At 38.3% G+C, this 14144-nt stretch overlaps 1 protein-coding gene across 1 annotated transcript; it reads left to right on the forward strand.

Moving 5' to 3' along the window:
- Positions 1 to 3185: 3185 nt before the first annotated feature.
- Positions 3186 to 5903, forward strand: LOC137720572 (protein TRANSPARENT TESTA GLABRA 1). Its single transcript, XM_068459655.2, has 2 exons — positions 3186 to 4438; positions 5573 to 5903. The coding sequence occupies exon 1, from the start codon at positions 3372 to 3374 to the stop codon at positions 4398 to 4400; it is 1029 nt and encodes a 342-aa protein (XP_068315756.1). The 5' UTR covers positions 3186 to 3371; the 3' UTR covers positions 4401 to 4438; positions 5573 to 5903.
- Positions 5904 to 14144: the final 8241 nt, after the last annotated feature.

Consider the following 14144-nt stretch of genomic DNA (forward strand, 5'->3'; position numbering starts at 1 on the left):
GAGAGGGTGTATTGAGGCAAATGCCACATCATCAAAAGCTGTCACTGGTTTGTTATAACAGTGAATTTTTAGTTTAGATTAGTTGAGGATATTACTATACAAAGCCAATGACTATATATACTCTTTCTTGTAATAACATTATTGTGTAACGAAAATACAATTCTGAAAGAATACTCTGAGTTTCTATAAACAAATGTGTGGTATTGTTGTAAAATTAGTTCACACGTCAATTTCAAACTTGAAATTAATCAGTTCAAAACCTTCTCCTCAAAAAATCAGTTCAAAACCTCAGCTATCTACAGTACATATGGCACGTCGGTAATTGAATCATGGAACCGCACAGATGCTTCTGTTTTATATACACTCATCAATGCTCAAAAGTTCTGCACGTTTTGTCCAAATCCGTTGTACTTTATATAAGCAATTATTAGATCGCAACAGATACTTACGTGTCATGCTCTTGTGTTATTAGAGATATACATCCATCGTATTCATAGTTATGTAGGTCTTGTCCAAATTTGTTATACCTTAAACATTAAGAATATAATTTTTACTAAGAAACTTTCAGGTGTCGTGCTTTTGTGTAATCGGAGATATAGATCTTTCGTAGGTTTGTGGGAATATGAACTTAGCTATAAACAGGAAGAGTCAGCTTTACTGATACAACGTCCGCATCCTACAACTTTCGCAAATAAAGTTTGTCTTCCAAGAGAGCAATGGCTCCATCCATGGAGGTTGGACCACAAGCAGCATAGATCTAAACCTTTTTCTAGATCCAATTACATTAAATATTTGTAGTTTCTGTTCGTTTTCGAGAGTTGAGACCGTGAATTATTACATATAGAATAGTAACTAGCAATTGTTAATTAGACATGGCACGATTAATTAAGTCCCCCATGCCCTCGAGAAACTGGAAATAATGGTCAATCTGTGGAACTCAATGCTAGGGTTTTGATACAAGGTTTTGACATCATATTTGTAGCTTCGTTGTGCGTCATCCCATGACGAGGTGATGACGTTAGGTAAGAAGAAAAGTTAGGCCACCAGTGCACCACCAGCCAGTCTGTCGGTGGCACCAATATAAACTGACAAGCATATTGACTTGATCTGGTGATCCAGTCAATGACTCCATGTCCTATCGACCGCCCAAGTTGCACCACATTGGCATCCACCATATATGAGGAAAGGAGCTTGGCCACGGATCTCACACGGTCGAACATATAAGATAAGTTACTAATATATTATCATGTTGATAAAAAATAGTGACATAGAATTAATTTACTTTAATCGTATTATCCTGTTTTAATTGGATAATGATGTGCAATTAAGTTTCAACATATGATATTATATTATTAAATAAAAATACCATGTAACGATCAATTTGTTCTATACGAATTACTCTACACATCAACCCGAGTTGAACCGCAAATTAACCCAAAAAAAGAAAATTTGAGTGCGTTTGTGGGATGAAAGAATAAGGAAAATAATATATGATTCCGAAATATAGTGCAATTTATAATTACTAACATCGTCATATGTGTTCGATATTTCAAAAATGTTTGTAAGCAAAAAAAAAAAAAAAAAAAAAAAAGAACCACTCTAACAAGCGTTGACCCAAGTGTTCATTTACCCAACTTATGATGGAGATCGAGTAACATCATCTGCATAATTGTTTGTGTATATACATAGTTTTTTTTTCCCTTTAAATTAAGTTATCAATTTAATACTGATGCTAAAAATGATGTGTTGTTGCAAGAAACATGTGTGTGTGAGGTAATGCGTAAACATCAATTGTCATTTTTGTGCATTATTGAATACGACGAAATGTCCATCGCCATGGATGTCGATCTAGTTTTACTTAAATACAATACTTTCTAATTGTTAAACTCTTCTTTTGTTAATATTTTGTTTTATTATTATTATTATATTTCATTTATTAATATTATTTGAGAAAGAGAGAAACCCGAAAGAAAAAAAAAAAATACTCAAGATACTACATTTAACAACTGTGCACATTATTTTGGTGAACTGATAACACCATGATAACTTTGTCAAACGATAGGAAAAAAATTGTCCCGTAAAGCTTTGATCACCCTCATTTTAGGAGGGGCCTTCCATTGTATCTTAGACCCTAGTTACTTTACTCTCTCAATGGAAACTACATCAACGTGAACGTAGGCCAATTTCGGATAAACTACAATATAACTCATGTTTTAGTGTGTTTGTGTGATTTTTTGATCGAATCTAAGTTTATCTAACTTTTTTGTGCATCAAGATCCATGGTTCTTCCGTCTCACATAATAATTAGTTGGGTTTTTTTTAGCCAAAATAGTATCTGAGATTGACATGACTCCTCACTTTAGTCTTTGACAATAAAAATCAATAGAAGTGGGCCGTAGTTTGTCCTCTATAAATCATGTTAGTTATTCTGTGAAAAATCTATCAACGCCCTTGTTAAATTGTCATGTGAATAATCACGTGACTAACCTTTTAAAAGTATTTTTACCAAACCAACCCTCCATTTAACGAGTATGGCCTTTGCAACACCACTGCCCAAACATCACTACCGCAGAGAAAAAACCCCCTCTCTTCCCCTGCCAAAAACTTCCACGACACCGAAATCCACTCCTCCACCAAACTCTCCTTCCCTGCAAAATTATCAGCAGTCACGCAACCAATCCTCTCCCAGGTCTGCAACCCTTGGCTTTCTTTTTCTCTACAACAACAACAACAACAAAGCCTTATCTGCTAGAGTCGAGGAGAAAGGGAGGTGCATGGATGCAAACGTTTTGTTGACCCGATTGTAACTTAAATTAAACTCTTCATCTCGTACGTCCATTTCAATCTAACCGCTCTAGTTCCCATGTGTACGAAAGATGTACAAATAGTATTGTACGTGACAGAAAACTTGCCCTCCTAAGTTACATGAAAACATGAACTCTTGGATCCATTGGACTTCCACTGAAAGCAGGTAATCTTGGATCCATGGGATTTTCAAAGTCCAACTACTTTCAGGCCCAAAAGTAATCCAAACCTTTTCATATACTGGATCACATGTACATGTGGGCCTAAATACCATCAAAGCCCATGGAGAAGTCCAGTCAAAATACGTGTGCGAGCACACACACTAGCGACTTTGACTGTTTGACTTGTTTACCAACCAACTTTTCCGTTACACGCGCGCAAACTACACGTCGTTTCTTCACTTTGCATCGCCTGCTTCAGAAATCTCTTCGCGCATTTCCTTCCAAAATCCTAACCCGAAGACTCCCACGCTTCAGAAATCGGAGCCGAAGCCTTCCCCTGACTACCTCTTCTCTCCCTCGACAAATTTTCCGTCACTTTCCCCAGAAAATTTGAGGAAGAAGAAAATGGAGAACTCTACGCAAGAATCGCATCTCAAGGCGGAGAACTCGGTGACGTACGAGTCGCCGTACCCGCTGTACGCCTTGGCGTTTGCCTCGCCCCAAACCCGAACCCGCCACCAGCACCACCGAATCGCCGTCGGCAGCTTTATCGAGGAGTACTCGAACCGGGTCGACATCCTTTCCTTCGACCCGGATACCCTTTCAATAAAGCCGAACCCGACCCTCTCCTTCGACCACCCTTATCCGCCCACCAAGCTCATGTTCCACCCGAACCCCAACGCCCTCCACAAAACCAACGACGTCTTAGCTTCCTCTGGCGACTACCTCCGCCTTTGGGAGGTCGGTGACTCCACCGTCGAGCCTATCCAGGTGTTAAATAACAGCAAGACCAGCGAGTTTTGCGCTCCGCTGACGTCATTCGATTGGAACGACATTGAGCCCCGGCGAATTGGGACTTCCAGCATCGACACCACCTGCACAATTTGGGACATCGAAAAGGGGGTCGTCGAGACGCAGCTGATTGCTCACGATAAAGAGGTGTACGACATCGCGTGGGGGGAAGCTAGGGTTTTTGCTTCGGTTTCGGCTGATGGGTCGGTGAGAATTTTCGATTTGAGGGACAAGGAGCACTCCACTATCATCTATGAGAGTCCTCAGCCAGATACCCCTTTGCTTCGATTGGCTTGGAACAAGCAGGATTTGAGGTACATGGCCACAATTTTGATGGATAGCAATAAAGTTGTGATCTTGGACATCCGATCGCCGACGATGCCAGTGGCGGAGCTGGAGAGGCACAGAGGTAGTGTGAATGCTATTGCTTGGGCCCCCCAGAGTTGTAGGCACATTTGCTCTGCTGGGGATGACACTCAGGCGCTTATTTGGGACCTGCCCACGGTCGCTGGGCCGAATGGAATCGACCCCATGTCGATGTACTCCGCAGGTGCGGAGATTAATCAGCTGCAGTGGTCTGCTGCACAGCCTGATTGGATTTCCATTGCATTTTCTAACAAGATGCAGCTTTTGAAGGTTTGAGGGCGGGAAGCTGGGAAGCTTGTTTTGTGATATGGATTGTAAGTGTTCATTCAATTGTTTTCTGCTTTGCTTACGTTAATTGATTTTACGACTGCTCTAAATTGATTAGTTTGTTTAAATCTATTGAATTCATCACTGCTTGCTTTAAGTTAGTTTAAGACTGATCTGTTTTCGATTGTAAGTTTTGCATAGTTTAAGACTGATCTGTTTTCATTTGTAAGTTTTGCATGTCTGAATTGCTGGTTAATGTCGCGGATATGTTAATCTGGGATAGATGTTCGTGTGCATCTGTTGCATAATTATTGAAAAACATTTACGTTTGTGGGAGCACTCCATCTTCCTGCCAATTTGTTTACGTTTTCTTCTAGGAAGATAGGTTTAGCATAGTATAGCTCTAAGTTTAATTTGGTTCTCTTCTTGGTTCTTTTTCTTTACATGTTTCCTTGTTTGAAGATACCAAACTCATTCTATTGCGTTTATGGACATTGCATTTTGGCTTATGCTTTTACACCTGGTTTTGGAACATCAAAGTCGTCTTCCCTTTGAATTTGTGGTTTGCTTTCCTCTTTCTTCTTTTCACCCTCCAATTACAGCATGATGATCTGGTGTCATTGTTCACCTTATGTTCTGTTTGCGAATGGTTCCTTTGAATTTCCAACCTTACCAATCTGTTCATGAGCTTCTTCTCTGTGTACAATTATGGCACACTCTGTGTACAATTGAAACCTAGACTGTGAAGTTTTCATTCGCATGGCAACTGTCCGCATGTATTTGTAATTATGCTACAGGTTTCATTTTTCGGAAAAATTGTTCAATATACATATGTATACTATTTGTTTGTTTATCTAATCCTGGTGCCTTCTTGTCTAGTTGTTTCTTCACTATTAATGAGTTAGGCATTATTGTTAACTGCTACTATGCATCTGCACATTATTAATGGGGTGATGCTATCCACACACCTCTTTTTACCTCTCACACACCCGTTGTTAATTTATGTCCTTTTATCCTATTCAATTCATTGAATTCGACGGCCTGAAATTAAGAGGTGTGTCGAAGGTAAAAGGGGTGTGTCCGATCACAATGCATTGTGATTTTTTTTTTTCATTCACTTTGGTTCAGTCATTTTCTCCTTATTAACGGGATAAATTGCATGTTAACTGCTTTCGATGCAGGCGTCCTGTCTTGATGGAAGCACTGATGATCACTAGGGGAAGTTAGCTGGAAATAGTTCTTCGATTACCTATGAGGCTTATTTATAAAGGAATATGGTTAGCTTTGAACTCTTTAGAGATATGTTTATTGCTGATTATCAACTAGTCTTGCTATCTTGGTCTAGACCCGCAATGTGAGTAGCGTGTCTTCCCCTCACACGCTTCGTCTAATCCAACGCTAATTGTACCTGTTAGTGTTGGCCTCTCCTGTATTGCATATGTTATGCCCTCGTGTTTGACAGTACTCTACTCTATTGAGAAAATAAATAAAAAAAAGGAAGTTGTCGGAGAATTTTGATTGGTGCTATATATAAGTGAGTTTGGATTGTTTCGATATCGATTCCCAGATCAAACGCGATTGCGTTGTTGTGTTTCTGTAGTCTTTTGCAATGTGTGAGATTGGGGAAACAATAAATCAGGTGCTGCTGAGCTGACATGCGGTTTTTCCTGGTTGCATATGATGATATGATTCGTTTCTCATTCATCCCACAAAACAAGTGAAAATTATTATTATTATTATTTTTTATTTTGTAAATAAATTCGATATCGTCTAAGCTAAGGGTTGGAGGAGTTTGGCGGATCTCTCTTGGTTTTTTTTTACTAGAAAGCGGTTTTAGTTATTTCAGAAGAAGTCCCAACCAAACTCTACTGGTCTATATGTAGCTAACATATGTATGCATCTCAATGGATACCAAAAAAGGTTTTGCTTCTTACTGTTTAGGGCATTCACAATGGACGGTTTCCGAACTTGCAGAGAGCAGGTTTGCTTCTTACATTCTAGTTTCGAGAGATTTTTTAGTGTGACCGGTACACGGGATGGTACATCACGTATCACTATACAAATGATGTGATATTCATGTTAAAAAGTTAGTAACTTAAAAAATAAAATTTCCCACCATTTATATAAAAACACGCGATGTATCACCAGTGTTTCCGTCAATGAAAAATTTCTAGTTTCAATGCTCTATACAGGCTACGAAACGTAAGAGATAAGTTATTAGTGCTTCTTGTTCTTTTTAGGGTTTTTTTAACTATAATGTAGTGACGGATCCAGAATTATAATGTCGGGTGGTACCAATATAAAAGTTTCCAAAATAATTTAGACAAAACAATATTACAAACTGCAAAAACTAAATTTGTCTATGATGAAGTTTCATAATTTGAATACGTTTATGATATTCATTATCAATAGACTAAATTTTCTGTGGATTTGTTCTATTCATTACTTATGGGCATGAGCAAAACCACCATATGAATCGAGAGGGAAAACTCTATACAGTTTTTTCATAAATCATATTGCGAATCCAAAATTTTCATCCAGTATACATTAATTTCATTGATTAACATTCTATACATAGGAACTTGGATCAAAACTTACTTAAATTTGAAAAGCGGGGCTTATGTGGTGGCGGAGAGAGATGGACCATGTGGTGGTTGGAAAGGAGAGAAGTTGACCAGTTGATGGTGTCCTGGTGGATAAATTGGGGTTGGGGTAATTGAATGGTTGGAATTTGGGGATTGGAGGTTTGTAAAGAAAATGGGCGTTATTGGGTCTCGACAAGAAGGAAAGAGAGTTTGTTTTTAATATGTTAATGAACTCGCTCACCATGATGCCATTTGGTCAGGTTTTTTTTATGAACAATATTTGGCTACTCAAATATAAGTAAAAACTCATATTCAAAATTTATCAAAATTGTTCGTTGTCAATTTATAGAACTTCGTGTTTATAATCAGAACGTTCAAATTATAAATTACCCTATAAACATCACATCTACAAAAAATCAATTAAAATTAAGGTCGTTTAGTCATCAAACTGTTTGAAAACAAATGAACGGTATTGATAAAAGCATTACGAACCGTCTATGTATTTACTACAATAGATTGATTAAACGACCTTAGTTTTAATTTATTTTTTTGCATAGATGATCTTTACAGTGTGATTCATAATATGAACTGTTATGATCATAAGCACAAAACTTTGTGATTAAAATACTAAGGGTTTTGTGTAGGAGCTCCGACTCATTTTTGAGCTGCCAAGTGTTGTTCTTTTTTTATTATAAAATATAGCCTTTGTTTTCTCATCTGCTGCTGCACATGCACATTGAGGTCTCTTCAATTTCAGCACATGCCTATCTGTTGGGTGGTCCTTGAAAGTCCTCATAGGTAATTCTTTGGGTATTCAGTGGTCTCGTGAGGCCATCTCCAACCGATCCAGCCAAATGGTCATAGGGCTAAAAATAGCTTGAAATGACACAAAAACGGTCTCCAACCGAGAGCTAGGCCAAAGGGTTTGTGGGCCTCATCGGGCCAAAAACTGAAATCAGGCCAACATGCTAGCCTTATCCAGCCAGCCCTCTCCCAACCCAACAATTCAAATGCAACAGTAACCTGGCGTCAACATGACGTTCCTACACCATTTCTTACATAATTTGCACCATTCCATACTATCTTACCTCATTTTATTGCAATTCTTCACATTTTATTCTCTTACCTCTTCCAATAATCTTTCCTTCAAGTTTTTCAATAATTTTCAAATGGTCACATCTGCAATGAAATGAAGAGTTTGGACCCGAAAAGAAGATGAAGTTCTTTGTAGGGCTTATAGATAGGTCTCAGAAGATAGTGTCAAGGAGAGTTCTCAAACAAGTGAAGGTGTTTGGACTTGTACGTCCAAAAAGTACTATGAGTTCTACGAAGGCACCGCTCCACCGAATCCCCGAAATCACGAGAGTTGTTCTTCAAGATGGAAAAAAACATCTTCAACTAAGTTTGAATAAATGGCATCAAGCAATGTTAAACGCCTAAAGCAGACAGGAAAGCAAAGCCAATTACTACGACGAAGTAAGTATTTTCACAAGTTATTTTAAATATTTAATTATATTACATTTAATTTCATAAATTAATTTCCTTTAATTTTTGTAATTATATTTTCTAGGTACGTCAAGCGGAAGAATTGTATATGGAGGACATGAAAAAGCCCTTTAGTCATCACCGTTGTTGGAAAATTTGTACAATGTGGGTGTTATTTCAAGATCCACCTCAAGAAAGATTTGGTCCTATGCCGATGTTTAGAAATGTTTCCTCAAACGCAGTTGGGGATGAACAAGGATCTCCTATCATTTAAGAAACAAGGGTAGAAAATCCGTCTCTGGGTGAATCTTCCATACCTAGGGTTACGGGACGAAACAAGGCCTAAAAATTGAAGGAAAAGGGTAAGGCAAATGATGATTTAGCCTTTCGAGAGGAAATGGTGTCCTTATTGAGACTAATGGCGGAACAAAATGCCCTTGCCTTGGAAGAAATGAAGCGTAGGCATGAAGAACAACTAAAACAAATACAAGAAGAGATGGATGATAGGAATATGCAAAGGAACACTTTGGAGTACACTCCAATGAATAAGGCATATTTTGATAGGAAAAAGAGGGAAATTATGGCTCGACATGAGTTGTTTACATCCGACTATACTCCTACAATGGCTAATGAAGATGATGATTATATTCTTTAAATTGAAGTTGTAGTTTTTAAATTTAAGTTGTTGTACTCTTTAAATTAAACAACATTAAACAACACAATCTCTACCCTAGTATTACTTGGGGGAGTTATTCAAACTTAAACAACATTAAACAAAACATTTAACAACATAAAACTTAAACGTCTATTCCATGGTTCTTTTCGCCCAAAGATGTGCAACAAGATCCTGTTGTAGGTACTTGTATGTAGCACGTGAACGTATCATCCTATGGCACCTCATGTACTCGTGTAAAGAGATATTACCAGTTCTTGGATCCAAAGGCAAATTAGGTCCATCATATATTTTCGCATAAGCCCTTATTGACATATTTGGATCATCTTGGTCGTCATCAGACTCTCCATCAATATAGCCATCTCACTCATCCTCCATAATCATGTTGTGTAATATGATGCATGACATCATGATGAAGTTCAATTTATCTTGACTCCACCCTCTTGCCGGTTCCTTAATGATCTTCTACCGTGCTTGTAGAATACCGAAAGCTCTATCAACATCTTTTCGGTATGCCTCTTAGTGTAAGGTAAACCACATTTGGGTATCATCCACAGGATTTGCAATTGCTCAGACAAGTGTCGCCCATCTTGGGTAAATGTCATCTGTCAAATAATACTCCATATTGTACTAACGTCCGTTGATGTAGTAGTCAAGTTGAGGTGATTTACCCTCTGTTAGGTTATTAAAGATGGGTGAACGCCCAAGTACTGTAATGTCATTTTGGGATCCTGGGACTCCAAAGAAAGCATGCTAGATCCATGTATCAAATGAGGCAATCGTCTCTAACATAATAGTCGGCTTTCTAGATCTTTCGCTAAATCCTCCTTACCATCTAGTGGGACAGTTCTTCCACTGCCAATACATGCAATCTAATGACCATATCATGCCCGGAAAGCCACGGTCTTCAGCTTTGCGAATGAGCCAAGTTATATTTGCTTGATTTGGTTCACAGAGGTATTCCTCTTTGTAAATTTGAATAACTGTGTGACAAAATTCAGCAAGATTATCAAGGCATGTAGACTTATACATACCATATGTATCATCAATCGCATTAGCTGGGGCATTCGGAGTGCAATAATAACCTTTTGATGAGGTGATAAATCAGGACGGCCTGCTCTGTCCATCTTCTGTCGAAAGTATGGATTAACATGTTGGACATCATGAAGTAAACACTTGAAGACATGATACCTCATCCGGAAGCAACGTCTAAAATCATCTTCTGTGTACACCGAGTTGAAGTTAAAGTAGTTGTTCATCAAAGTCTCATGTGCCATCTCTCTATTTCGTGGTTTGTAAGAGCGACCAGCAACAGAGCCACCCTATTAAAGTTGTTCTTCAGTTTCCTTACACGCCATGACCCCAACCATTGTTGCCATGTATGTTGTGTTGCACCATACTTCAACTTCTTCATCGAACTCCTCATCTTCTCGTTTCGTCTTATCTGCGCCCATTTATCTTCCAATTCGAAATTGGATGAGGACCCCTAGTTGGAATGCAAAGAGGATCCAAAGTTGGAATTCATTGCAAACTTGAATTGAAAGAGATATTGGAGATGGTAAAGATGAAGGTGTGTGAATTCTACCCCAATATCCAGCCAATTTATTAACATTGGAAAGCTGAAGATAAGAAATGCCATGTAGATAAGAATCATATCTAAAATTTGCACAACCAAATACATCTCGACAAGTGACACTCGAAATCCTATCCGAAAAATTATTCATATTACATAAAGATAAGAAATCTGGAGAGCTACTCACTTTAGCGACACGTCAAAATCCTATTCAAAAAATTATTGAGATTACATAAAGATAAGAAATCTTGAGAGTTATTCACGTTAGCGACACGTGTCACTCAAAGTCCTATCCAAAAATTATTGAGATTATATAAAGATAAGAAATTCGGAGGTTTATTCATTTGGCAATAAGTGACATTCAAAATATGTACGAAAACCTTATTTTAATATGATAGTTTAATTTAAGTAATCATATGTTGACCCTAAAAACTATCAAACCTACGTGGCGCGCATGCCGAGTAACTAATGAGCTAACTACGTCATTCGGCTGATGCAGGGCGTGCCAACTCGTTGGTCGAGGAGTAAAATGTGTTGATGTTGCGTTGAGTGCGCTGCTGACTTCTTGATTTTGCAACTGCGGCCGAGGAAGGAACACGTCTTGGCCTTCGGGCTTTAGAGCTTGAAGACAAGGCTGTTAGTCTTGCGAAGTTCACGAATCGTCGACGTCGGGTTCGGCCACAATGATTATATTCGTAAGAGTATAAGTACGCCGAACTGGTAGCAAACTATATGGACACAAGTACTTAAAAGAAATGTATGTCTTGATGGTAAATGTGGTTCGGCTGTCAGAATGCCGAACTCTAAAATGTACTTGTGAATATCCAATCATAAAACAACTCAGCGTTCAATGTGCCAAGCCCAGTAATCTGTAACACCTCACTTCGCTGAGAATGCTAATAAGATGACCTATGCCAATAAAGATTCGAAAATCCTTCTTGACCAGGACTTGGATAGATAACCAATCGGCATCGACGCATTGCTGTTTATCCAAACTGAAGGTGCTCCGAGGTCGGCTGATTCTACGGTAACAGTGCTGTTTATCCAAACTGAAGATGTCACCAGTTGCCTTCACAATGTTATGTATCCAAACTGAAGATGTGTTTGCGGAAAAAGAAAATCAAAATCTCAAGGTTGTTGAGAGGTTTTGCGTAAAGCGATAGTTTGCGCAGGGTAGTTTGTGTGTTGAATTGGAGGGGGCTTGAATGTTGCTTGAGACTCTGTATTTATAGCACCCATATTTTTTGCTTGGCACGGCTTGATAGTGTAAAAACCGACTGAAACTCAAACTCGTAGAATGACTGATCCACGACATAAGCGCTAAAACCTATCTTCAGATGGCTAACTTTTCAAAGATAATAATAGCCCATCCTAACTTATCCCATCATGACTAAAAGTCTAGCCTACCTAGGCTTTCTTATCTTATCATAATTTCATCACCCATCCATGCATTCTAATCCCCATTTAATGAATTTTAAATTCATTTTAAATTCATTTCTGGCTACTTGTCAATCTGTCACCATCACCTCACGCCAGACATCCCAAATTAATTTGAACTGTATCGCTTGCTTGGGGATATAATCTGCATCCTATCCTGTTTAAGAATATGTCAAGATAATTCATATTAAAAGATAATTATTATGATAAAAATCATAATTTTATCCTTTAATAATAACAAAATTATCTTCACTTCTCCATCCGACGGTTGGGAGCTATACTCACTCAATGACCTTAATTGCACGGACCAATGGTGTAAATTTGGGTCCAAACACCATATTAATTCAATTAAAATAATAAATTATGTTTGGCCTATGACCATTTGGCCCTTTCGGTTGGAGATGATTTTTTGTCAAAGGGCTATGTTTGGCCTATGACCCTTTGGTCCCCTCGGTTGGAGATTGTATAAAATATGATCTGACACTGTTCGTTAAATATAATTTTTTGTAGGGCGATATGGCTAAAGGAGGCCCTTTGACCCTCATTCGGTTGGAGATGGCTTGACCACCTAGGTCCATAAATAAATTCGCCGTAAATTGAATAAATATTTTCTTATTAGACTGTCTAGTTAGTTTATAAATTTTAATAATTTACAGTATTTAATACATGGTAGTATAAATTTACGATTAAACATTAGATACACCCAAAAACAGTTAAATAACATCAACTTCCAATATCTGCCGGCTAAATATATATATGTCTACCGGCTGCTAATTAAGCTGTCACCATCTCAACTCAGGTAACTTCATGAATCATGTATATAAGGGAGGCCAAGACACAAACACACAGGCGTACATTTATCACTCACCGAAATTGCGGGCCGCCGAAGCTTCTCTTACCCTACTGTCTTTACTGCTGGCTTCTTCTGTTAAAGAAATTAGCTGATCCTTCACCATCTTCATTCAGTGTTGAAGGTTCCAATCCTTTCAGGCTTTCACCACTTAAAGGCTCTGTAACTACTCTGTTTTTGCTATATATACTTCCAGAATTTCTTTCATCTGACAAAGAAATGGAGCAATCAAGAAACATGCTCATCAAAATGTTACTCTCCCTTCTCAATCTCCTCAGAATCATCAAGACACACTACTACTCGTTCATGTTTATGTTATGTGATGATCAGTATCACGGGCTTCCGAGAATAAATTATTCTGACCATGATGCGCTACAAGATCACAATAATTTATTCCCGGAAGTAGCCCCTTCGCCTTGGTTGGTGCCGTTACCGGTCCACTGCATAGCTGAATCCGTGAAGAACCAACTCCCGGTGGTGAAATATAGAGGAGGCAACCAGCGGGATTCGGATCACGACTCGCACACCGATACGTGTATTGTGTGCATGGATAGAGTGGAAGGAGGGCAAGGGGTGAGAGAACTTTCCAATTGCTCACATGTATTTCACAAAGAGTGCCTAGATGCTTGGGTTGACGAGGGTCAGTTTACCTGCCCACTGTGTCGATCCAGTCTATTGCCAAAGAATTGGACTACTCCAGAATCAAAAGGTCAACGGGAAAATGAGAGAGAATTTGGATGTCTGGATCCATGGAGGGCGGAGAGGATGATTTACTTGTTTGGTGACGATTACCAGCTCATGAGGTAGCTGGCTTTGTTAGCGTGCAGTCGATATGTATTTGAAAATAATATATTCATTAGTGAGAAAATGAGTTAAGCTTTTACATGACGGCGTGAGTTCGAACTTCGTCGGTGACTAATAATACATCTAATCTAACAAAATCTATCATTTAACAAAAAAGAAAATGCTATTACTAATTACTTTTTTATTTGATCGGTAATGCTAGGAATACTAAATTTAAAGTTTACAAACTAAATGATGTGTCACTAATGAAAAATTAGCATTATCAACGCTTAAGCAATACTTTAACCGTCAATTTCTATGTCATTTAGTTTATAAATTTTTATCTATAAATTTAAGGAAATTGTTA

Source organism: Pyrus communis, chromosome 1 (genome assembly GCF_041283825.1).
Source record: "Pyrus communis isolate YQ-2024b chromosome 1, ASM4128382v1, whole genome shotgun sequence".
NCBI lineage: Eukaryota > Viridiplantae > Streptophyta > Magnoliopsida > Rosales > Rosaceae > Pyrus > Pyrus communis.

What these genes read in the sequence shown, in the direction of transcription:
- LOC137720572 (XM_068459655.2), top strand. Translation starts at nt 3,372, where the DNA reads ATGGAGAACTCTACGCAAGAATCGCATCTCAAGGCGGAGAACTCGGTG.